Raw genomic sequence first — 27,241 nt, 5'->3', positions numbered from 1 at the left:
TTGGTCACGACATTAAAAAACAAACAAACTGGCAGATTTATATTCCACGATTTATCTGTATTCGGAGAACACGTGTAGCAATTTTTAATTGGCAATATGAAACGTCGCAATATTTGCCAAACGACTTGGCAATTATGGAAATTTCGTTACTCACATATTTATTTCGTCGTTATCGCACACATTAAAGTTCGACAGCCGAGAGCCCAACGGTAATCCGGAAATAAAACTTCTGTAAATGGAATAATTCGTGACACGTGTATTTTAACCCGCTTCGTAATATTTTTTCATATCATGAAACTCACAACAAAGGCAACTGGCAGTGCACAACGGAGTCCTGGTTCCAACTCTAATGTATGGAAGTGAAACATGGAGTTGGCAAAAGAAGGATGAAAGTAAACTGAATACAGTCGAAATGCGATCTCTCAGAAGAATGTGCGACAAAACGATGTATGATAGATGTTCGAATAGTGAAATAAGGAAGGAATGCAAAGCTTAAATAAGCACTTTCGATAAAATTAAGAAAGGTGCGTTGAGCTGGTTTGGACATGTAGAACGAATGAGTGAGGAAAAAACCGTAAACCAAATTTATGAGGCGAATGTGATTCGAAAAAGGAGCAGATGAAGACTGAGAAAAACATGGCACGATCAGGTATGCTAAATAATTGCAAGTGGTCAGGTTAGGAGTCGTAACAATCGGCAGGTATGTATGAGGAGATGCATGAACATGGAAGAGGCGAAGAATATGTGCAAAGACAGAGTGGTGTGGCGTTCTATTCTCTCTCTCTACCCCTGCGGGGAAGCGGCGTGATGGTTAGTTAGTTAGTTAGTTAGTTTTAGAGATACTATTTTTAGAGTGAATTCGTTCAATTCAACAGCAAGGGGGTCAAGAATGGCGAGTTGGACTTCCTCTCTGGAGGCCGGAAGCCGCAGTTAGCGGCCGGCGCTGGGCTCGGCCCATTGTTTCGGTCCTATCAGCGTCGCGGATCCCGAATTGGCCACACGCACCCGACAATTGGCCGTTCACACTTCCGTACATGGATCTCTTACACGTATGCGCTAATTCAACCCGCGTCCAGTCATTCAACTTCCACCGTGTTTTGGCTCGAGACGTTGAACCGCATAATGGCAAATCAATTCCAACAATATATATCATATTTATCAATTCTATAAAGATTTTTTAATTATTTATTTATTTAAACTTCATGTACAGATTGCGATGACTGACAATTCTCTGTAAATGTCTTTGCACTGTTCCGTGTCTGCTGCTGTGCTGGTCGGGGTTGTGGGCGTCTGTGTACCGGCCAACGTCGAGTCGGAATCGGATCTAGCTGACTAATTGAACTAAATACTAATCCCTTTCACTGCCTATACCGGGGTACTTCTAGAAAATTTGGTGATGGACTTACAATCTTGTATTTATTTAGATTGGCAGTGACAGGTTTATTGAAAGTTTTTAAATGTAAATTCACAGTAAAATCGGGATACAATTTTATATTGTTTCACATTTTCAATAAAAAAAAATGCTTAGCAAGAGCAGATCTGTCAGGAAGCCTAGATGCTTCTGTATCGGATCTGGACATGCGGTGGGACAGCTTTCAATATATACAGACAATAAATAAGAACATTGGCGGGCTTACTGCTAAAAAGCAATATCTTCCGAACAACCAAGAACAGACTAGTAATATTGGTCAAAATATTTGATACCATATATAGCTGTTTGCAATCATAGGGTAGATAGTACTTGAACATTAAAAAAAAAACATAAATAATAAATTGAAGATAATAAGGAAGACAAAGGAAAAAGGAAGTTTAGGGAAGGAGGTAGAGGGAAAGACTAAGGGATGAGGTTTGATGGACAGTTAGGATTCTAATAATAAAGCTGGCGCTTATTTTTCAAAGTATTATCTTGGTATTATGAGTGTTCAAAATTCAAAGAGTAGTAAAAAAAAACACTACTACTACTACTACTACCATCACGCCGTTTCCCCGCAGGGGTAGGCAGAGAGGATGGAACGCCACACTCTTCTGTCCTGACATACACTCCTCGCCTCCTTCACATCCATACATCTAGACATACATGCCCTCCGATTACGCAGAATTTTGACACCGCCAGATTTTAGGTTCTGATTGATCTGATCGTGCCAAGTCTTTTTCGGTCGTCCACGTTCTGTTTTCCCTCTCACATTCGCCACATGTATTTTCTTAGTCATTCTCTCGCTATCCATTCGCTCCACATGTCCATACCACCGCAAAGAACTCTTCCTAATATTTTCAATTATTCCTCGTTCAGCCTTACATTCCTTTCTTATATCGTCGTTTTTAATTCTGTCATACAATGATTTTCCACACATTCGTCTGAGGGAGCGCATTTTAACAGCGTAAAAAAAACACAATTGCTTTAAAATTCTTAGCGTGGTAAATAATTCGGCTGTTAAACGTAAATAATACATTTTATATTATGAAAATTTATTTATTATAAATATCGACGATGTTTTCAGATTGCATACAAAAAGCCGAATTACTCGTGATGCACATACAGAATTTTATAGGTTTTAAGCAAAAATAGCTACCGAATAGAGGATAGCTTTTTAAAATAAATTTTGACGCCTTTAACCAACGTTATAATCGTAAACCAAAATTTACAATATTTATTTTTATTATTGATAATTCAACGGAAACACAAAGTTGAAAATCACCCATTTTCGGGGTAGACAAGCACTCCTTGTCTCCTTGTCGTTGAAACTACTAATTAAAAGTAATTTTTAACATAAAACGCGCAATCGCTATATCAATTCGATGAGATAGTATGTATTTAATGGAAATGTTACGTTTTATTAACATTCAAATAAATTTCGTTGAAAGTGACACAGTGCGATTGTATACAAAGACAATAAATTAAATAATATATCATTTATAGGATGCATCCGGAACAAGTCAGGAAGTTCCGAATTAACAGGAAGTTCAAAAGGATACTATGACGACGGTTACGGGATTTCGTGAGTAATTCAATTTTCAACAGTACAGAAAGTAAAAATATTGCATCCTCAAAGACATAATTACGATATGTTAAATTTTGTATTAGTAAATAAATCGAAATTTTAATTTGTGCAACATGTACTCTTGAAAAAAGACATAAAATTAATTGAATTTGATTATACCTGTTGTTATTGTTAATTATTGGAATATTTATTTTAAACAAAGTGACAAAAATAAAATCACTTGATATTTTAATTGGAATGCTGAATTAAGGTTTAGATACATATGCTCATTATTAGCACAAAGGCAAGCTATTATTGAGCAATTGCTACATACACAGATGCTACTATATGTAGCAATTGCTCAATAATAGCATATAATATAATATATTATATTATATGCTATTATTGAGCAATTGCTACTTATAGTAGCATCTGTGTACGTACTTTGCTAGAAATAAACATGCTCATTTCGAGCATGCTGAGCGCGTCTGAACAAGTTTGCTTATGAGCACGCTTATTTCGAAAATATATATGCAGCTAAAGAGAATGCTCATAAACATGCTTAATTAGTGGCATGTGTATCTGTACTGTGAATGCGATAAAAATATGTATATAAAATTTGAAGGGCTGACAATAACGACAATGCCGAAAATCTAATCGATGTAGTTACTGATATGTATAACCATGAAATCCATATGAACCAGAACTGTTACCTGAAGCGTAAAGCTGACCACCTTTCCTTCGTGTATCTAACGATCAAGAAAGCACTGCTTCTATACGATGCAGTGCCCTATGCACCATTAGGTGCGGATAAGGATTAGAAGTAGAATATAACTATGAAAACATATTTTATAAAATGAAAGATAAAATATTACGATCGCAGTATAACTGTTTATATTACGTAGTACTTACTACTGTTGCTCGCCGGCGAGATTCCAAATATCCGTTGGGCATATCCAAAAACCCCTCCAAACATAATCTGCCGGGGTTCCCGGAGGTTCCCCCATTTCATGGGTCATGCGCCGCGCCGCGGGCGCCCCCGGACAAACACGTCGCACTCTTCACTGACCACCGCATGGCTTTCGCACAAAACACATCAACAACAACGAAAAAATCAACCTAAATGCCTCGTTCAATAGGAGAGGTACAGCTTAGAATCGTAAGACGTATAAAAAACACTGTATTTATATACATATCACAGTCGTAGAGGAGAAAGTGACCAACTAACAAAACGTAAAATGTTCAGGAGGGCCATTAAAGTCACTTTTGCTTGGGAAGAAAATAAACATCAATGCAGTTAGTCATTTTTAACAATTCAATACATTATACTTCCAAGTTTAAAATCCTTTGGGATTTTTTTCAGGGCAATATTAAGCTAGCAAGATATCAAACAGTCAATAATCACGTTTTTGTAAAAAAAATGCACTTGGTCACTTTCTCCTGTATTACTCCGATTTGAAATATTAACATCAAACACTGATTTTTAGAGTGTATTTTAGTTTTAGAGTGTACACTATATCATAAATATTTTTTTTAAAACACATAAAAGTGGTTTATATTGGAGTCTGAGTCAGTAGTTTGAAAGTGCCATAACAAAGCGAAATAATTGTCACAATTTTATTTTTATTTGTTTTTAACAATACAATTCAATTAAGCAGTCTCTTAAAATCAGTGTTTAATCTTAAAATTTAATATATAAATTAAAATGGAGTTCTACAAATGAAACGCCAAATCTATAAATTAACCATGTTTCTTTTCACATTTAATTTACTTGACCAGTCACCGGGTTTCGTCGTTACCGACAACACCAGTCTGATGTACCCGGTCACTAGTTAAATAAAATAAAAGTGGAAAAACTATATAAGTAGGTAGTTGTTGTTTTATTATATAAAACGCAATTCCACCAAGAAATGTCAGTACAAAACTAATATATATAATAATTATAATGGTTTCAAATTAAGATCATAAAAAGCTTAAATTTCAAAAACAATACAGAACCACTTTCTATCGTACAACTTTTTTTTGTATTCATTTAACTAAACATTTTTTGGGTGTAAGACTTTGAAAATGGGACTTTTGAGCAGCTCGAAGAATCCGAAACGCAACAAAGTAAGAAAAAAGGCAAAATATTTTTGACACAGGTGGTGTAAGCTGGAAAGTTATTGCATATTTTCAACTACAAACAACAAAGTAAAATAAATTCTATTAATATATATAATACATAAATACTTAAGTCTTGTTGATTGAACGATAATAATTGATTTTTTTTTTAATCATCAAAAAGGGAGATATAATTTAAACATGAGTTAATACACGACAATGGAGTTACAAATTAAATAATTTTTATCATTATCGTATCAATTTACATTTTTCAGAATCGATAAAATGTGTTTTCTTCGTTATTTCAAAATCCGAAACAGAGATTACTAGATCCAGAAATATTCTATTCAGAAAGGATTCTAAAAATATACGTATTGAAATAAATTTTTACAATTACAATATTTTGATACACAGTAAATAAACCCTATTTAATGTAGTGGTAAACGTGTTTGGCTACCGTACATGGTTTCCCGGTTTTTTTTTGCCAGGGGAATCAATAAAATTATTGCGGAAGAGGAAAGTTTGGTCGAATTTATTTTAGGTTTTTTTTTATTGTTTTATTTTTTCGAGCTTCCCGAGACTAAATAAATTCTCGGAATACCAGTATCAACAATGGTGAGAAACAAATGGCAATCCAAAGTTATCAAGCCTTCTTTCGAGAGTAAATAATAATACCTATTTTATTCTTGTTTTAACCCTTATATGCACCTTATGTGCATAGGTCACTGAATCGTTTAGAAGCAGTGTTATCTTGATCATTAAATACGCGAAGGAAAGGCGATAAACCTTACACTTCAGGTACCAGTCTGCGGTAGTATTAAATAAATATTTTAGTGAAAAATCGCTAATATTTATTTTGATATTCCTGGAAATCGAACTCGGGGTCTCCAGCACTGTAGCCTAACACTCTTACCACTGCACTGTAAAGACGGACCTAACATCTCTATATTAAAACTCTCTAATTCATGAAATTGGTATTTTTGCTGTAGACCTCCATATTGATCCGAGGTATAATTTAATTTAATATGGAAATTAATCATTACTGGTGATAAATTTGATACGGTGTATCCGATATCCACTCTTTGCTCACTAACGACGAGTTTCGTCTATTAATTCGGTATACGAATCACTCTGCTCGGTCGTAAATAACAAAAAATAAAAATAAAATAAAAAAACTAAATAATTTCCCAGCCGAAACGGATATAGTACATCATGCCTACGAGTCGATTCGCGGTGTTGTGCAATATCGGCTGTATCGGCACCAAAGCGCACTCGCGTATGAATGAAATTGAATATTCCGGCACCGATATGTCCAAGGTTGGAAAACTCTGAATCCAATGTAATGTGCGCGAGGCGGCGAAGACCGTGGCTAACACGTTATCAGCGCGAATGAAAGGAGCAACGATTAATACAACAGCGCGGTGTAAACAATGCCGATGTCGGGGGACGACTGAATGCGAATATATGTAACACTGAAAACTGCGAACACAGCCTTATACAATTGGACCGTGTTATGGAGGAACAATCCAACCCGCAATTTTCAAAATTTAACTTTTTGGTGAATGTTACTTCATTTGGTATTTTTTCAAACCAGACACCAAACAAGACACCCACCCAACCCAAAAAAATCGACACTGTATTACTTGGAGAACTTTAAAAAAAAACCTCACAATGTTAAATGTTAGAACATTTTGAGTGTGTCCAAATACTTGTTCACAAAATCTGGATTATATCCAAATAAATTATCTGGTCAAATTATAAGCTTAAATAATAAAAATGAAAATGGTATTTTCTGGCGTTTCTCATGTGTGTGATTATAATCCAGGATTCGGACCTCACATACTAATATAAGAGTTTCTGCTTAGTAAAAAGCTTCTATACATCTCACCAATAGATGTCTCTAGTGAAGTTCTAGTGATTCAAGAACAAGGTTTCTAAATTGGTTCATATATATAGAACTTCTAAGAATTTGAGAAGTGTGGTTGTCAATAATGGGTAGAATTGGTGAATGTTACACGTGTGTAAAGTGATCACTTAAACCAGCCTATGACGGTCGTCAGCCCCGTAAATGCCCAGACTTCCATATTCTTCTTCATCTTTGATGAGAAGTCAAAAATAATATTAAATGTTAGAAGTTAGGTTTGTTTCAATATTACCATAAAGAAGCATTGTTTACAAATTGGCAAGCTGGGATAATGGCATTTGAATGTCTTTAGAATTAAAAAAAAAATAGCATCACACTGTTTTTGGTAGAAGTTAGGTTTGTTTAAATATTACTAAAAAGAAGCATTGTTTATCGTGTGTCATATTGAAAATTTTGATTATTTTGTCAATAAGGTCACAGTTCACTGGTTGGATGGTATACCGAAATTTAAAAAATGATAGAATAAACATATCCTATTGAATATCATGTTGATTTTTTTCTGCAATATTTTAATATGTTAATAATTTTAACGTGAAAAATGCTGAAAGCTGGCAACGCACATCGATGTTTCTAATATATTTCTTTGATGGATTTATTGGTAGTAGGTTAGAAAAAAGTTCTCCAAAAAATATTGTTTGTCTTCAGCAAATTAAAAATCAACTGTTTTTAATTTAAGTTTTACTAAGTAAATACCACTATTTCTTAAAATCTATTGTGACAAATGACAATGTATGAAAATAATGTGGAATGCATCGAAATACGTCGGCTGTCCAAACTTATAACACAGTAAGGGACATTTTTTTGTAGTACGTTTTTTTTTGCATTTTTGGACTAAGTAGAATCTACTTAGTCAAAAATGCAGAAAAAACGTACGACAAAAAAATGTCTCTTACTGTGTTTTGAGTTTGGACAGCCAAAGTGTCACAATAGATTTTTCAGAAATAATAGTATTTACTGGGTAAAACTTGAATTAAAATGGATAGATTTTACCACAAAGTGACTGCCAAATCAATTGATGTAATAAAAAAATACCATTGATGATGAACCATTCATCAAAAAGTTGAATTTTGCAAATTGTGCGTTAGATGATTTCTGCATAACACGGTCCAATCGTGTAAACGTTTTCATTGGCCAGCTGGACAGGAGTCTGGCGCGAGGTGTAAAGTCTGTCGGGGGTCGCTGAATTACCCGCGAAACGGTATCGGTCGAAAGACGAAAAACCATCGAATCCATATCAATCATAGAGAGCGCGTATAAAAGAAACAAACAAAACTTTCAGCGTGCGTATAATGTTTTATGTGTATTTTATCGACAGGGAAATGTAAAATGGTTAAAAGTCAGGCGAACGTTTTATCGGCAATAAGCTATAAGCTGCTATTCATAAATATATATAGACTTTTCATAAATAAAAATATGAATGTTCGTTTGATCAAGATATTCACCGATTGCTTTGAAATTTTGTTAAAACGTTACAATGGGATACGTGAGTGTTTTTATCCATCTAAATAAATAATATTATTATTTACACGTGTAAAAAGCTAACACTCAAACCATCCTACGAAAGATCATAAGCCCATCCAGACCTTCATATTCTTCTTGATCTATGTTGAGATGTCAATGTAAGAATAACACCTAATTGGAGAAACCCAGATTCGGGAACAAGGATTTGGACACGCTCAAAATGTTGTTAATTAACTAACTAACCATCACGCCGCTTCCCCGCAGGGGTAGGCAGAGAGAATAGAGCGCCACACCACTCTGTCTTTGCAAACATTCTTCGTCTCTTCCGCGTTCATGCATCTCTTCATACATAACCGCCGATTGTTACGACTCCTAACCTGATCACTTTCAAGTATTTGGCATACCTGGTCGTGCCATGTTTTTCTCGGTCTTCCTCTGCAATTAATTATTTAGATGAATTAAACACAGCGTTTCTAAAGATTTACTTTCATATTATTTAATATAAGTATATATTTGGATATAAGAATATGCATTAAGTTCGATAGTAAACAACCCTCGATAATTTATTGTTTGTCATTTTAGACACCCCATCTCCATACAACAAAATAATTCAATTAAATAAATAATGAAATTAAAAATTAAGGCCTTACTCGCAATAATAGAATTCAGTGAGTGTCCGGCAACGCTGAGACGCGGAGGTCATTTCATGCCCAATTTATTTAGAATGGATTTTTTGATTTTTTTTAAAAATATATTTAAAAAAAAATTAAACTCGTTACCTTTCAATTTTCTTTTTAAGACCATATATTTATTTCGAAGAAAACCTTTATTTTATATATATTATATTTTTTCAATACAAAAACGGCGGTTTAACCCTAGATTACTAAACTATATTTGAAGATACAATGCCATTTGTGAATCGCACAATATTGACATATGTAGTAGCTGTGCGGAATAGTGATTTATTATTAAATGTCTCTTACATTCATACTTATAAACCAAACTGTACGCCATGTAACCGGTTCCTATTTTTAATAAAGACTTTTGATTAAGTTTCACGTTTTAATTGCGTAGTCCGCCAGACGAATGTTATTAAGGGTTAAGAAAAAATAATCAATTACGTTACATGTTACCTGGGTTTAAAGAAAATTAAGTTGCGATTTATCGAATACAGTTCAGTGGGTCTTAAATACAGTTTTTTGTAGTATTAATAAATAATTAAATTAATACTACAAAAACAAACTGTTTTAGGAAGGAAGATACGAGGTATCTTCATTTCTTTATAATATTCTCTATAATTGTTATCTTCAGGTAATGATGTATGTACTATTTATTATACTACGTTTCACTGTTCACTTATAACAGACGTAATTAGAGCGATATATTGTAATATTTTTACGAGTCTATAATCTGTTTTTATTGACAGTCGTATCTTTGGAGATGTTCAGTGGGCCTTAAATACAGTTTTTTGTAGTATTAATAAATAATTAAATTAATACTACAAAAACAAACTGTTTTAGGAAGGAAGATACAAGGTTTCTTCATTTCTTTATAATATTCTCTATAATTGTTATCTTCAGGTAATAATGTATGTACTATTTATTATACTACGTTCCACTGTTCACTTAAAACAGACGTAATTAGAGCGATATATTGTTATATTTTTACGAGCCTATAATCTGTTTTTATTGACAGTCGTATCTTTGGAGAGGAAAGGGTCCACTTTCAATTTTAACGGTCGATTTATCACTCGGAAAATTGTCCTTATCTCACGAAATCGCCAGTAAATCAATCGACCGCTGTATAGGGTATTTTGTTTAGGTATATAAATTCGGTATACAAATTCAGGTATACAAATTTGTCCGCCTCCGTAGTCTAATGGTCAGCGTGTTTTGATACCGTGCTGAAGGTCTAGGGTTCGATTTCGGGGGGGGGGTGAGAATAAATGTTAGTGATTTTACACTCTTAAAATTATTTAATATAATATCTGAACTGGTCCCTGAAACGCAGGAGTGATTACCTTGACTTCATACAAGTAAAGGTCAAGATAACACTGCGTCAATACGATGCAGTGCCCTATGCACCATTGGGTGCGGAAGGGTTAGAAGTAGAAACAATGCTGCCAGTTTAAAAACCAAAAACATCCTATATAATGTATTGTAACGGCCGAAGTGCGTTGCGTTGTGAAAACTAAGAATCTGCCGGGAAACGAAGGTCTCCGTTTCCTGCGACATGTTTCTTTACACTCTGAATGTAATTATCACCATCGTACCTCGGCAGCGCGCGGTGCGTATCACCTGATTACAATATTCATACAATATTTCCCAATAAACTCGATATAATAACGCGATCCGATACTACTGACATCTGCAAAATGCTACATCACAGTTTACAACACAGTGGAAGTCGGCTATAACACGAATTTGCGAGCTGCGTATCAGACCCGCGCTATGGGATCACCGCGGTATAAACGAACTGTCCAAATTTATGTTTTTTTTTCCTATAAATTACCATTTTTACATAACATAAATAAAAAAATGTATCTATTTTTAATTTATGTTTTACTTAGTAAATACCACTATTTCTCATAGTTTTTTTAATAGGATTTTGGACCCAATAAAAATCAAACAGTCATTTTCCTTGGAAAATTCTATTCTCAATTTTTTGTTAAATGTCACACAAAGTTATTGTGTTTTGGTTTTTATTTATTTTAAATTTAAGTTTACTTAGTAAATACCACTAGATATAGTGGTATTTACTGAGTTAACATAAGTATATAATAAATAAAAACCATAACACAATCACTTTGTGTCACATTTCACAAAAAAAATGAGAATATAATTTTCCAAAGAAAATAACAGCATGTATTTTATTGGGTCCAAACTCTTATTTAAAAATATTATGAGGCGTATGTGGTTGGTAATAAAAGTAGAGGAAGGCCGTGGAAAGCTTGGCATGATCAAGTATTTCAAATACTTGAAGTGGTCAGGTCAGGAATAATCGTGGGGTATTCACGTGGAGGTGCACGAGTGTAGAAGATGCAAAGATTTTTTGCAAACACAGAGTAGCGGGGCGTTCTATTCTCTCTGCCTACCACTGCGAAGAGCGGCGTGATGGTTATCTAGTTAGATTATTTTTAAATACCTACTATACAAGATAAACTAATACCAAAATATAAAAGACTAGTAAAACACGAGGAGGTTCGGAAAATACAATGCCCCTTACAATGATGATAAAAAAATCACTTATACGAATTCTGATGGAGAAAAAAACACAATGTGTTGGCCGGATTCATTGTGTAGAAAAACGGCTAAAACATCATTTTAAAAAGTGACAAATGGTAATTATTTGGCCTGCTAAGATCTCGACCCGACACGCTGTTTGATAAACCTGGCACACCCTGCCTATTACATTAGAGCACGTTTCAATATTATTCGTACACACATATACTTAATGAATGTTTAGATTTTAAATAATATTTCCATTAATACAACAGCGAACATCTAAATAAAACATTAAACGAAAAAGCAACATTTGAAGATTCCGTGAAAGTAAGCCAAAAATCGGAATCATGTATCTTGATTGCTTTACAAGACTAAACTTTTAAGACTCAATTAGTCAGCCTCCGTAGCGTAATGGTCAGCACGCTCGGCTACCGTTCTGGAGGTCCCGGGTGCGATTCCCAGGGGGGGTCAAATAAATATAAGTGATTTTTTCACTGTAATATTTATTCAATATTACCCTGGACTGGTACCTGAAGCGGAGGGCTGATCACCTTTCCTTCATGTGTAAACGATCAAGATAACACTGCGTTTATATGAAGCAGTTTTATTATTATTATTATTATTAATATAGACAGGGCCGAAACTCTTTCGGTTCGAGCGATTAGGTTCTGATGTAGTGGGGATAAATGATGCACCACGCTCTGGCAGGCTTGTTGTCGAAAATATCGATAAAATCATGTAAAATATCAAGCTAGACCGTCATGTTGCATTCGCAGTATCGCCCAGAAGCTGTAGTAGTAGTAGTAGTAGTAGAAGGGGAGTCAGGCATGATTGTAACAAAGGACGTTTGTAACTAATGTTACTTTCGTCCCCAGTCCCAACCCGATCGAGTTGGTACATGTACGAAATACTTGTCATTAATATGTGTGTACCGATTAATAAAAAGATGCTCGCTTTGATTAAATAGTTCCACGCAGATTGACAGATTTATAGCGAATAGATTGCCAATAATAATAATAATAATTACCATTCGCACTTGGAATCGTAGGACCCACTGACAATTTAGTTTATAGGTACTTACATATGCTAAATGAGAAAATATATGGGATTGGATATTTAGCCAAAATAAAGCCAGGGGCGTGCCTTCCATATAGGCAGAAAAGCAGTGCCTATCTTTACTAACCCGCGTGATATATAAAAATGCTACGAGTACCTACCCTACCTTACTAAGTAGTACCAGCTTACCTTACTACCTACCTCTACTGCCTACCCTAGCACAAAGTACTTAGCTTACCCTACTACCCACCTTTACTGCCTAACCTAATTAATTATCTGTACACGCTTCTTAATAAATCCTCCTTATCATTGTATGCTGTATGCACATATCAGGTGGAGTTTCGTCAAAACAATATTATGTAGGTTAAATAAAATAAAAAAAATTAACTAATTAACATTTCGGCGAAAGCTAGACTGGCGGTGCACAATGGAGTCCTGGTGCCAACCCTAACGTATGGAAGTGAAGTATATAGTTATTGTATTGAGATGGGCGTGTGAATCGAATGAGTGAAGAAAGAAAAGTGAAACAAATTTACTAGGCAAATATATTTAGTAATAGAAGCAGAGGAAGAACAACAAGTTTCTATTTATTGTAACTGCAGACAGTTGGTAGAATTCCATTTTGAATTGTTGGGTAATATATCCAAAATAAAACACGGTTTTTTTGGATTGAATTCTAAATTTATTTATGTATATATTAATACGTGACGCGTTTCGTCTTCTTAGGACATTATCAAACACTCGGTGTTTGATAATGTCCTTAGAAGACGAAACGCGTCACGTATTAATATATACATAAATAAATCTAGAATTCAATAAAAAAAAAACGTGTTTTATTTTGGATATATTACCCAACAACAAGTTTCTAACCGAAATATATATATATATATATATATATATATATATATATATATATATATATATATATATATATATATATATATATATATATATATATATATATATATATATATATATATATATATATATATATATATATATATATATATCGCTCACTCCTTTCAAGAACGTCATAAACCAAAAAACTTGATTTTTCAGGAGAACGTTTATTAAATTTAAAAATATAACACAATGTATTAAAAATAAATATCAAGCCACTTTTTGAACTTTTTACTGTGCAACAGATCTTTTTAGGTAAAACCTGAAGGTTTTTTCTGCATTTGCAAAATATTTAGTATATTTAAAAAAATAATTAAACAATACCTTTTCTTCAAAATGCGAAAACAACATTTTCTGCCCTGTAGCGGGTAAATATTAAATTTAAAACATGCCTCTTTTGCTGGGATATAGTACATTTTCTGGGCATTCCGAAAACATGCACAACTGAAAATTGACCTTTTTTGATTTATGACGTTCTTGAAAGGAGTGAGCGATATATATATATATATATATATATATATATATATATATATATATATATATATATATATATATATATATATATATATATATATATATATATATATATATATATATATATATATATATATATATATATATATATATATAATTTATATATTTCGGTTAGAAACTTGTTGGTGAAATTGAAATATTCATCATTCACATGCAAATTTCGCATACGGTGCAAATATCATGTTTTATTTATACGTATTCCGACGTGTCATTGAATAATAAAACATATTGTGCCCGTACGTATTCAACCAGCCGAATACGAAAATGCTGTTGGCGAACCGCGCACACGTAACCACAAAATACACTTAACTAATCATTGAAACAAAGCTCCAAAAAAACTCGTTTTTCTTTCATGAAAATTACGTGCGTTTAGTGCAAAAATAGTATATCGAGTAAGGGACATGAAAAGAATCATGTTTTCAATGCTAAGGTATCGGTTAATTATCTATCATAATGCTACTAAATATAGCTTTTTTTTTTAAATATGATAAAGTTTGATAATTCCAACATAGAGGGACGCAAGATATTACCTATGAGCACTCGGTACACATTAGCTGTATCTAAGTTACACAAGCTAGTAAAAATACGTGAATGCAACCCGAGTGCCCTACCCACTGCTGCTTTTAATCCTTTTCTGCAGTCTACCTACCTTATTTTCTATTTAGAAGCAAAATCCTTAGACTTAGATTCTATTACATCACTTAAATCCCAAAAATATTTCCTAGGTACGAGAATCTGGACGGTTCACATTGCCTTCATATAATTAATGATTTAGTTAACAGCGAGTCGATTCAGTTGCAGTGCCTTGAGGACCATCAAGGCGTGGATAGAAGACCGAAATAGTATTCAGAAATTCCCCTCATAATTAATACTAACAATACCCTGTAAATACGCAAACTTCCAAATCTTTTTCATCTATGTTGACATGTCAAAAATGTTAAATAACTAGGTGCAGAAACCCAGATTTGTGAATAAGTATTTGGGCATCTTCAAAATGTTAAGAATACTAACAATATTGTTTTTTATAAAATAAAAATTACAGTACAACTTACGTTTTAAATGTCACTTGTGTATTGATTGTTATCGCAATCATATTACCTAAATATTACAGATATGACGCGCACTTATGCTCATAGTACCATAGTAATTTTCTGAGAATTCTTTTATGCTGTCGTAGTTATGCTTAAAATATATTTTTTAAACTCATTAGACACATGTAGATGCAAACATCGTTGAGTACAAAGCAAACATAGCAACAACAATAAAAGATTCAAGCTTTCGCTTACGCAAACTCATTAAAATGTATTATTGAATTAAACATGACAGAAAAATACTATGTAGATTCGCGGACTGCGTACGTAACACTGCTGTCGTAAATATAAGATGAAATGAGGCAGGTCATATCCAAAGTCGCCGTATCCCTTTACTCTGGCATTTTGTTGCTTACAAAAAATCATAGAAGAATTTTTAATACGTATTCTTCATCAACTCTTGTCGAAGAAAAATTTTGAGTTTTTTTAAAGTATTCTTCTTTTCCAGTCTCGTACTTTTTATTTGCTATCCTGGTCACCCACTTATGCACATATGACATAAAAATGCGATATTGTCCGTCATATATATCAGTACTTTATTTGCATGTCACAAAACATATCGAACTTTTTTTTTTATTTGCAAACTAGCTTTCCCATATTGTATAAAGAACAGGCCTTGACGATTTTTAATTTTCAAATTATTCAAAACAATACGATATAGCCATATAAAATAATACGATAAAGGCATTCAAAAAATACAATTTAGTTTCAAAAAATACGATATAACCATTCAAAAATACGATATAGCCATTCTAAAATACAATACAGCCATTAAAAAAAACTATATTAAAAAAATAGATATAGCCATTTATAAATACCCTACAACCATTCGAAAAATACCATATAAGTATGGCCATTCAAATTTTTTTTTCAATATTTATGTTTCCTGTAAATCGTGTGAAAAGATTCGCCTCAAACGATAATGAGACGTACGGAATTACGCATATCATAGTACGACGTTCATTGAAGAAGTTTTGTTTAGAAAACACATCAATTCGATTGAAACTTTTAATAAACATTAGTGGCTACGAGAGAAGAACATACATACCTAGTTATAAGTTTGTAAAACATCTATTGATAATATTTGGACAAATCATTGGCAATATTATCATAATTTATAAAAGTATGTACAAATAAACTTAGCGCCATATATACAATACATTATAATGTACATGGGGTATTATTATTCTCAGATTTATTTCATGATCAAATAAAATATTGTATTTATATTATTTACATTTCAATATACATGAAGAGGAATATGGAAGTCTGGGTATCTGGTGCATATCTCACGACGCTTCATGTTTGAGTTCACGTCAGCAATCTACGGTTACTCTGAGAAAGCTTTTATTTAGAGGTATTTCAGTTTCAATTTCTCTCAAGCTCTTTGCAAGCTCTTGGTTATTTTATATACTGGGAACATGAAAACATGTTTTGAACTTTTTTATGTAGCTTATTATTTGAATAATTATTATATTCACAACGTTGTTGGGTGTTTCCAAATCCTACAACGGATTGGAATCTTGTCTTATGATAGAAGGAACTGCAACCTGAGGACGGAGAGAGCTGACCCCAACAGTCTACAGAGACGATACGTTGGGATGGAGCCAGTAAGAAGAAGAAGTCGATACATATTATTATGCATTACTTTTTGACGTTCGATGCCTGATTCGTGTAGTGTCATATATGCACCCATTTATCGTGCATGCATCGTATTATATCGTGTATTAAATGAAGCATCTCATTTTGGTTTCGTAGATCGCTTTATTGAAACAGCTGCCGAAACATGACAACGAATAATTTGAGTCTTTTCGATACAGGCTTCAGTCACAGGGAAATAATTTTCACTGTCTTACACATCAAATTTTTATGAAAATTTACGAAATGATAGTGACATGTTATTTTCTGTACTGAATTCAGATTCATACATTTATCATCCTTTACATCAGGCCTGGCCAACGCGAATCGCACCCCGGGCCGCATCAATGACCCAAAATTTTCCCAAGGGCCGCATACAGATATTAGAAGAAAAAAATCATTGAAAAATTTTGTAACAACGAATGTAATACTGATTTTTTTTGTAAGTATTAAAAATATTTATAATGCAGAGGTATTCAGAGAGTACAATCAGGGTAATTATGAAAAAAAACACATTACTACAACCAGATGTAAGAAGGAAACACACATTGAACCAACAAGAAATGTGTCAGTATAGTAATAAACATAACTTAGATTGGCTTGTGCTTTTGTCTATCTTTCTTCGGATCGATGCTCTTAATCGATGCGTGATCAGTGCACAAGCGGCTTAAGAGAATAAACAATGTATCCAACATTTAAAAAAATAAGAGGATAAATAGTCCTCAAAGCAATCGATATCATAAAGACCTAGAACATCACAATGGTGGAGACAAACATGCAATGAGAAACACAGCCAATATAACGGTCATTTGGTCACAGTAGTATTACAGGCCAACAAGGAGAATAAATCTTTGGGAAAGCCCTATGTGGAATCATAACTACCTCATTATTTTTATTAAAATATACTACATTCACCCTATATCTCAGGCCAGATCGGTTCAGAATGTAGGCACCAACTTGAGCTGCCTGCCGGTAACACGATATTGTTTCTGGGATATTGTATTACATTTCGTAAAAAAACATGTTGGTATCCTTCAAACGAGAGGTATATATTGTACAATGTCGGCAAAATATTTAAAACATCTTAATTATAACTGGTGAAAAATATTCTTTCGGCTAATAATTTTCAATAAAGTAGGTACATAGTTCCTTGAACGCCGTATTTATTTTGTCACTTTAAATTAATCAACGTAAAGAGCATTAAATTAAATCTATTCCAAGGTCGAAAGAAGTTAGCACGACGCTACATTCATACAGTATCAAATTGATAAACACCAAACAATCGTTTCAAAACTGTATATACTCGTATGTATAGAAACTAAGGTACATACATAATCGTTTTACCATCGATCTGAAGAGGTATAGGATGTATTATTTTTAGACATCTCATCAAAGATGAGATAATAAAACATTTCTTATTTTCAAAATGATCATATAAAACGCAGTAATAGTAAAAAAACATTTTTTTCCTTAAAATATTACGCGAAAAAGTTCATTTATGTTAACTGATAATCTGTTGGAACAATAAAATGGCAATGTTTACTTTCCACTATATGGTTGGGCGTCTTCAAGAACGTGCAACCGTCGGGCGACTCGGGCACGCCGGGCCCGCGAAGGCATCGAGTGTGACTCACGCTAGACCATGGGTCGGCAAAGTGTGGCTCCGGAGCCGCATGCGGCGCTTTGACCCTTTAAGTGCGGCTCCGGTACAAATATCCGGGGGAAGACTGTTCGACTCTGAGCAAAAGCAAACTGAGAAATCGTCTTATTTACGAGAACCTGGAAACGTACTAAAAATAACGACATACAAACCTAACTAACTAACCATCACGCCGCTTCCCCGCAGGGGTAGGCAGAGAGAATCGAACGCCACACCACTCTGTCTTAGCAAACATTTTTTGCCTCTTCTACATTCATGATCTCCTCATACATACCCGACGATTATTACGGCTCCTGACCCGGCCGCTTTCCAGTATTTGACATACCTGATTGTGCCAAATCTTCCTCGGTCGTCCTCTGCTTCTTTTTCCAACTACATTCGCCTCATAAATTTGTTTGTACGTTCCACATGTCCAAACCATCTCAACACACCTTTCCTAATTTTATCGATAATGCCTGACATACAAACCTGACTCGGTGAAATTTTCAAATGAAGTGCAAGGACATTAAAACGCTCTCCTTATCATTCATCGTTCACTTTGTGTATACTTCATACCATACCACAAAGTGAACAATGTTTTTAAAATTAAAAAAAAAAACATTCAAGGATATTATTTGCAATAAGTGGTGTGTTCTTATGGGTACTTTCAAATTTTTTTTTGTGATTTATAAATATTATAAGCATTTTCGTAATTTTAAAGAGTTGATTATAAAAATAACAGCAAACTTCATAAGTGCATACAAAACATTTGTGTCGGGTTGTGGTCCTGTGGTTATAGGCGCGGACTGTTAAGTCAGAGTTTCTAGGTTCGAACCCACTCTACCACATTTGATACTTATTCGTAATAATGATCCGCTCAGGCTCACAGAAATAGTATGAAATTGAAGTATTTTTTTCAATTTGTAAACATTATAATAAAAACACAATTACATACTTATTTCTATTTCACATTTAAAAAATTTAAAGCAGATAACCGTCGATATTAAACAACGAAAAAAGTATCCGAAGACAGTAAATAGAAATTTATTTGTGATTTGTATTTTTCATTTATATACTTATATCTAAATACAAAAAAAACTATTTTCATATAACGGACTTTCAGCTTTAGCAGACACCCCGCTTTAGTCTGTTATATCGAGATTTTACTGTAATTTGCATATTTGACTAAAAAGATTGCCCACCACTGCACTAGACGCAGGTAGACGGAGGTTGCATAATGCACTGCCCGTACGGTTGTGTTCTCGGGCCGATGCTACATTTACCATATTATTGTTATCCGGTTCTAAAACCAAATAGCGAAGTTTTTAGAGAAAAAATATATTATAAATATTTATGCAGCTCGTGATAGGTACGCCAAAATATTTCTTTTTCGCGCTATTTTCAGCGATGTTCAAAACTGGGATCAAGATACCCCGATACAAGCAAACGATTACTTTACTAACGAATCCACAAGAGACACATTACAAATTACCAGTGAAAAAGTTTTTTTTTATGAAACCCAACAGCTACAAATACAAAACAATAAGCGAAACAATTTACAACATTTTGAGTGTGTTCAAATACTTGTTCACAAATCTGGATTATCTCCAATTATAGGAGTTATTTTTCATATTTTTAATATTATTTATTTGAGTAGTGTAGTTTTCAATAATGGGTAGAATTGGTGAATGTAACACGTGTGTAAAGTGATCACTTAAACCGGCCTATGACGGTCGTCAGCCCCGTAAATGCCCAGACTTCCATAGTCTTCTACATCTTTGATGAGATATCAAAAAATAATATGCAAAACAATTAACACAAAGCTAATTACAGGTAATTAAGGTACGCAGACTAGTCCAAGTATACAACCCTGAGTCCCCTAATATTGCTGCTTTTCTGCCCGTTCTACTTTCCTTCCTACAGATCTCCTCCGTTTCCTTTCCAATAAAGCAGCGGTGTCCTTCACCTACGTCATCTGTATACTTAATCATGTCAAGCTTTCCTCGGTCTTTCTCTGCCTCTATTTCCAAATACATTCGTCTCATACGTTTGTTTTACCATTCATTCTACATAAGTATCCAAACCATCTCAACACACCTTTAACCCTAGATAACTAAACATTCGTCCACGCGACGACGCCCTTCTCCGAAAAAGTCAAGTGCACTTACTTCTCTGCCAGGCTTTGTTTACGGATAGTGATTTATTGTTAAATGTCTCTTACATTCATTCCTAATAAACCAAACATAAGTGTCATGTAACCAGTTAATATTTTTAATAAATATTTTTGATAATTTTCTCGTTTTTAATTGCGTAGTCCGCCTGACGAATGTTTAGTTACTATGTATCTACAAATATAGTTTAGTTATCTAGGGTGAAATATATTTTACATTGCAATTATTTAATTGCTTCACGCTTATTTATAACAAGTCGATAACGTCAAATTAAACGTAATCGGTATCTACATTCTACAAACTATAAAAAATAACGATGACGTCACTTTAGACTTTACGTTCGATAAAAAAACAGATTGATTTGTGGATTAGAAAGAACTTCGCGGAATTCATAATAATTAGATAAAATCTCACATGAAACTACACATTTACAGTATAGCTCTATTTTCACAACACCTTGAGTGTGTCAAAATACCTGTTCGTAAATCTGGGTTTTTTTCCACTCACATTTTGTTTGTAAAAATAACTTACTAAGTAATGAACATAGGAAAAATGAAAATTTCGAAGTGCAACATATAATTAATATTATATTATTTTTGACATCTCATCAAAAATGAAGTAGAATATGGAAGTCTGGGCATTTACGGGGCTGACGACCGTCATAGGCTGGTTTAAGTGATCACTTTACACACGTGTAACATTCACCAATTCTACCCATTATTGGCAACCACACTACTCAAATTCTTGGAAGTTCTGTATATATGAACCAATTTAGAAACCTTGTTCTTGAATCACTAGAACTTCACTAGAGACATCTATTGGTGAGATGTAAAGAAGCTTTTTATTAATTGGAGATAATCCAGATTTTGTTAACAAGTATTTGGACACACTCAAAATGTTGGAAATTAATATTATAAAATACATACCAATAAATGGTTTAAAATTGTAGCTGAGAACACTTGTTATTTTACCACTTGAGTTATATTTATTTTAACGACTAGTTTCGGACGCTACAGATGCTTCCATCTTCGGGTCCGAATATAAACTAAAGCATAAATCACTCTCTTTACCATCCAGTGTTTACTTTGTGTAATACCACTTTTTTGTAAAGTGGTATTACACAAAGTAAACAATGGATGGTAAGGAGAGTGTTTTATTACCGTACCACAAAGTTATCAATGCTTTTAATATACAAAATATAAAGTATAAATAATTATCTTTACTTCGCTTTCTATGTTCCCTTTATTCTTAAACTTCACCACTTAACTCACCCCCTGCCTCACTTACAGTGCAGATAATTATTTATGCTTTTGTTTATATTAAAACCTGAAGATGGTAGCATCTGTATCTTCCGAAACTAGTAGTTAAAAAAATATAACTCAAATGGTAAAAAATAAATCTTCTCATTTAAAATTTCATCGTGTCTTACCACAAATGAATGCCGAAACAATAAATAAAATAAACGGCTTACATTGGTACAAATTATATTACATAATGGATTAATGCCATGAAAATACTTTAAAGACGGAGAAATATTATAAAAAGCCTTTTTTTATTTACTTAAGGAATATACATATTTTTTTTAAATAAACATGATAAGATATTGCTATTATAGATAGACAACGTGATTAAATTCGCAGTAAAGGTGCAGCACTCACAATTCGCGTTTTCGCCAAACACACCTCAAAGATAATATTTTTTAAACAAGTTAGGTAAAAAAATATCTTTTAATGTAAAAGAAGGCGTAACTACATAATATTTAACAAATTGATAAGAGAATTTTTAAAACGACTTTTTTTTTTTACTAACATTAATTGTATACATTTATTTTAATCACAATTTTAAACATAAAAAAAAACTGCAGACCCACAAAGCCACCTGGTGTGTCTTGTCGGTGGAGTTCTTTTTTAATACATTTTTCATTGTTTTTAACCATTTTAACCTAATATATACAACAAAAAAAGAGAAAAATTAAGAATATAAACATTTTACAATTTCCATAAAATTAACTCTTGATCATTCCTTTATTTTGCCTTTGTTCCATATTTTATTTTGACCTCTAACATCCGTCGGCAACAAATTTAAAATGTTCGGAACGACATATTGCAGTGATCGACTCCCATATTTACTGTTAATTCTTGGGACTATCAAACCTTCGTTGTGTGTAAATCGTGTAACATGGTTGTGTTTAAAAGATTTCGATATTTTTGTCTAGTTATCATTATCATTATTATATGTCTATATTTATGTCTTATTATCATTATTATAACCTTGTAGAACATTTGGAATAAACGATATTTTTAAAAGTTCGATGCGTACTCTTACACCCGCCCCCCTCATTCCAGCTATAAATCGAGACGATGACTGACGCAATAAGGTTGGGGTCCCGAAAATCTGGATTTAGACCACCAACTACTTATAATGAAAAAAAAATGCATTTAAATCATGCAATTTTACGGATTTTTCGATGGACAACGACTAGATAACATTAAATAAATATATACATACATATATGATGAAAATTTAGTGTAAAAACTAGTTAGTACTAAATGTAATTTAAGCTAATTAAAGAAAAAAAATTAAGTATCGTCTATAGGTATCAGGTCTATAGGTTGTCCGCCTCCTGGAGGTCCCGGGTTCGATTTCCAAGGGGGGTAAAATAAATATAAGTAATTTTTTAACTGTAATATTTATTCAATATTACCCTGGACTGGTACCTGAAGCGGAAGGCTGATCACCTTTCCTTCATGTGTAAACGATCAAGATAACACTGCGTTTATATGACGCAGTGCCCTATGCACCATTGGGTGCGGTTAAGGGTTTTAATAGGTATCAGAGGCGTACATTCCATATAGGCAAAAAGCAGTGCCTACCTTAACACCTACCTCTACAGCCTACCGTGATTAAAAACTCTGCACGCCACTGGTAGGTAGTTGTAATAACAATAGGTATGTCATATATTGGACAACAGGTGGTCCCTACGCAGCAAGTGTTTAGGGGAGAGAATGTACAGGTGCACCCTCCGGAACATGGGAGGTTCTGACGAGCAAGACATCGCCCTACTTTTTTTACAGAGAATTGAGTAGACATTGTAATACACTCACTCTTTTCAAGAACGTCATGAATCAAAAATCGTCAATTTTCAGTTGTACATGTTTTCGGAATGCCCAGAAAATGTACTATATCCCAGCAAAAGCGGCATATTTTTAACTTAATATTTACCCGCTACAGGGCAGAAAGTGTTATTTTTGCATTTTGAAGAAAAGGTATGTTTTAATTATTTTTATAAATATATTTAATATTTTTCAAATGGAGAAAAAAACTTCAGGTTTTACTTAAAAAGATCTGTTTCACTGTAAAAAGTTCAGTAAGTGGCTTGATATTTATTTTTAATACATTGTATTATATTTTCAAACTTTAAAAACGTTCTCCTGAAAAATCAAGTTTTTTGATTTATGACGTTCTTGAAAGGAGTGAGCGAATATTGAATCAATTGTGGGAAGAACGAAATACAATATTTTTATTGATAATCGATAATCTCGGGATGACGGATGTATCTATTGACAACGTTATCTATTACTTATACCAAAATCCTTCTAATCGGCACCACCAAAAACTTATCTTTTTTTAAATTCAACTTTTATCTAAATCCAAAGATTGTGAAAAAAAAGAGCTAAATGGAAAAGAAGACTACAACACAATAAAAAAATATACTAAATTTTGATATATTTAGATAAATAACATGGTATGTATCTCACCAATAGATGTCTCTAGTGAAGTTCTAGTGATTCATGAACAAGGTTTCTAAATTGGTTCATATATATAGAACTTCCAAGAATTTGAGTAGTGTGGTTGTCAATAATGGGTAGAATTGGTGAGTGTTACACGTGTGTAAAGTGATCACTTAAACCAGCCTATGACGGTCGTAAGCCCCGTAAATGCCCAGACTTCCATATTCTTCTTCATCTTTGATGAGATGTCAAAAAATAATATGGTATATATATTCAAACTTGATGCGTACAAACTAAAAACAAATCAAATTTGGAAAAGATGCCTCAAATTCCTGCAAAAAGAAACCTTTCATCAGAGTCAAAGAACTTTACTCAGGAAAAATCCTTTGGAAACGTGGTACAGATCAATCTCCAAAACGATATTATTTAGCATAACAGTAGCTCTTTCAACAAGTATAAATATCAGCAAGTTGATCTTGTATATTGTAGCGTAAAAGAATCTATGCTGATGCTGTCTTGGATAAAATTACAGCCAATGCTCGACTCAGGTAACAATTGAAGAGACCACAGTACTGTGGCAAAAAAGGCGAGAGGTAAGCCACTACACTGTGTTTTCTTCTTATAAAAGCAGTAAATGACACTAAACCAAAGTAAAGAAAAAAACAGGCTTTGGACAGAGTGATGGAAACTGCTTTAAACAATAACTTAATGTCACTTAATGACATTGCATTTGACACTTATTTTTATATTACGATTGAGCACAAATATATGACAGAAATCAGAACATAAGAAACCATAACCTAAAAATTCGAAGTTTTATTTAGAGGATGCATTTGAATCATAATTCCAATTTCTCATATCTATTTATAAAAATTGATTTATTCATATTAATTGTAACTAAAATATATATAATCCAATGAAGACAACAAATCCTTGAAAGGTTGACACATATGAACGATTAACGATCCATTAAAAGATTTTAAAAATAACATGGGTTAGTCGAAGATTTCAAGTGAATGTTTAGGATGTCAATTAAAACACAATTGAAATAATATTGCTAAATTTAAATAAATGTCTGTGAATAAGTACGAAAACCTTTCTACATTTATTGTCTTGCCATCAGAGATGATACAATAACCGCCAAATGCATGCAACAGGTTATCAAAACAACCCATGAATTGGACTTATAGACACATGAGGACCATGCAAAAAATGACATTGACAATGAAACCTTTAACCATTCTAACCAACGAGACGCGAAAGACGTAAATATTTATTTATTATATAAATTACCATCGCTGTTTGACAAATCTTCCGTATTCCCGGAAGACAGCACCGAATTCGGCTGCAGAGAGCCGTCGGCAGCTTCGTCCATCTTGATAATTTTAACACTCTTCGTTACATCAACCTCGGATTTGACAATCCTTCACTTCACTAAAAACCATATTTGAACTATGATACACTGGGATAAAACACCAAACGTACACTCTTTATTTTTTCACGAACACATAACTGAAATAACACAAACATAGCTTACAAATAAAATTACACATGAGACACCCTCGCGCGACAAAATCAGTTAGAATTTGTTTTTGGTTTTGCCAAATTTCGCTTTCGAAAATTTGAGCGATCTATGGAATTCAAGAGCGTCTCTCCATAGAAAAATGAGTGTTGCAATCATTAAAAATTCGAAATGCTAGAATAATAAAATAGGTACCTACATATTTTGAAAGAACATTGATCATGATAGAAAATTATTTGTAAAGTAATACACACAAATGAACCATTATACTTTTAGCTTAGATTGCATTGATTTTTATTTGGTGATAAAAATAATACAACAGTGATATCTTATAATGCTTTTAATTTTAAAAGTATGCATGCAGATCGACGTACAGTGCTTTTTATGTACGTTTGTTTCCTATCTTTGTAATTAAATCGATGTCACTAACATCAGTTGTCGGTAGTGGTATCGATATAATTACAAAACTTACATTTTTTTAATTTTACTAAAAACATGGCAATCTTCACTTCACTTCAATTTTTCACTTCACGTTTTATATACATATTCAGTTGTTTTTAAAATACAAATATTTAGTAGGAATTTTATAGAGCCTGATCTCGTAAATAAATTAGGTGCATCTATCTGTTATCTTTGTAAATTTGCACTCTGAGTTAGAATCATAATTTCAAAGAGCCGTATTGATTATCAAAAGTTTTGAATAATAAATTAAGCAAAAGGATTTTTTTATGTTGTGTTCTCTTTGGCTAATAAATAATTATAAAAATCACAGAACTATCAGTAAGATTCTTATTGAAATCTGTAGATAAATAAAGGAGATATGAAGGTTTATATTTGAGATATTTTAATAAAACGAAAAACGGACACCGTTTTCAAATTTTAATACGTCATCGGGTGCGTTATGGGGCGTATCCCTCTATGTATCTGCTTTATTGAGCTGTAATAGTAGTAGGGTGGATTCGTTTATGTGACATCATTTGTTGCCAACTTACAAAAAAAACGTTTTCACGAAGGCGAATTTAGCAAAAGAAAATGATGAATGAAAATATTGATTATATCGGCTGTTATAAACACAAAACGAGTCTAATACAATATTTAATAGGTTGAGCATGTTAAATTAGATACACCTCCCATCTGAAAATAATAAATTTTATACTCACCTTTGTAAAATCTTTTTTAAATATTTATTCTTTGAATTGCCCCCTTCATTTACTATTTTTAATTTAAGAAATAACGCAATGACATCTAGTGGCAATTTTTGTGAAATGTTAT

At 33.1% G+C, this 27,241-nt stretch overlaps 1 protein-coding gene across 6 annotated transcripts in view; it reads right to left on the bottom strand.

The window, feature by feature from the left end:
• Positions 1–25,957, bottom strand: part of pbl (epithelial cell transforming 2 pebble) — a 96,952-nt gene extending 70,995 nt beyond the window's left edge. For 2 of the 6 annotated variants that reach the window (XM_088269607.1, XM_088269610.1), the window contains exon 1: positions 25,741–25,957. In XM_088269607.1, coding sequence (XP_088125733.1) covers positions 25,741–25,822 — 82 coding nt within the window. In that variant the 5' untranslated portion in view covers positions 25,823–25,957. Of the gene's footprint in view, positions 1–3,890; positions 4,129–25,740 lie in introns of those variants that run through there. The other 4 variants (XM_088269609.1, XM_088269611.1, XM_088269606.1 and 1 more) reach the window with 2 other exon arrangements.
• Positions 25,958–27,241: the final 1,284 nt, after the last annotated feature.

This window comes from Brachycentrus maculatus, unplaced genomic scaffold (assembly GCF_059751285.1).
Source record: "Brachycentrus maculatus isolate JH-2025_06_01 unplaced genomic scaffold, ASM5975128v1 h1tg000358l, whole genome shotgun sequence".
NCBI classification, from domain to species: Eukaryota; Metazoa; Arthropoda; class Insecta; order Trichoptera; family Brachycentridae; genus Brachycentrus; species Brachycentrus maculatus.
This window is presented reverse-complemented; position numbering and strand designations above follow the sequence as displayed.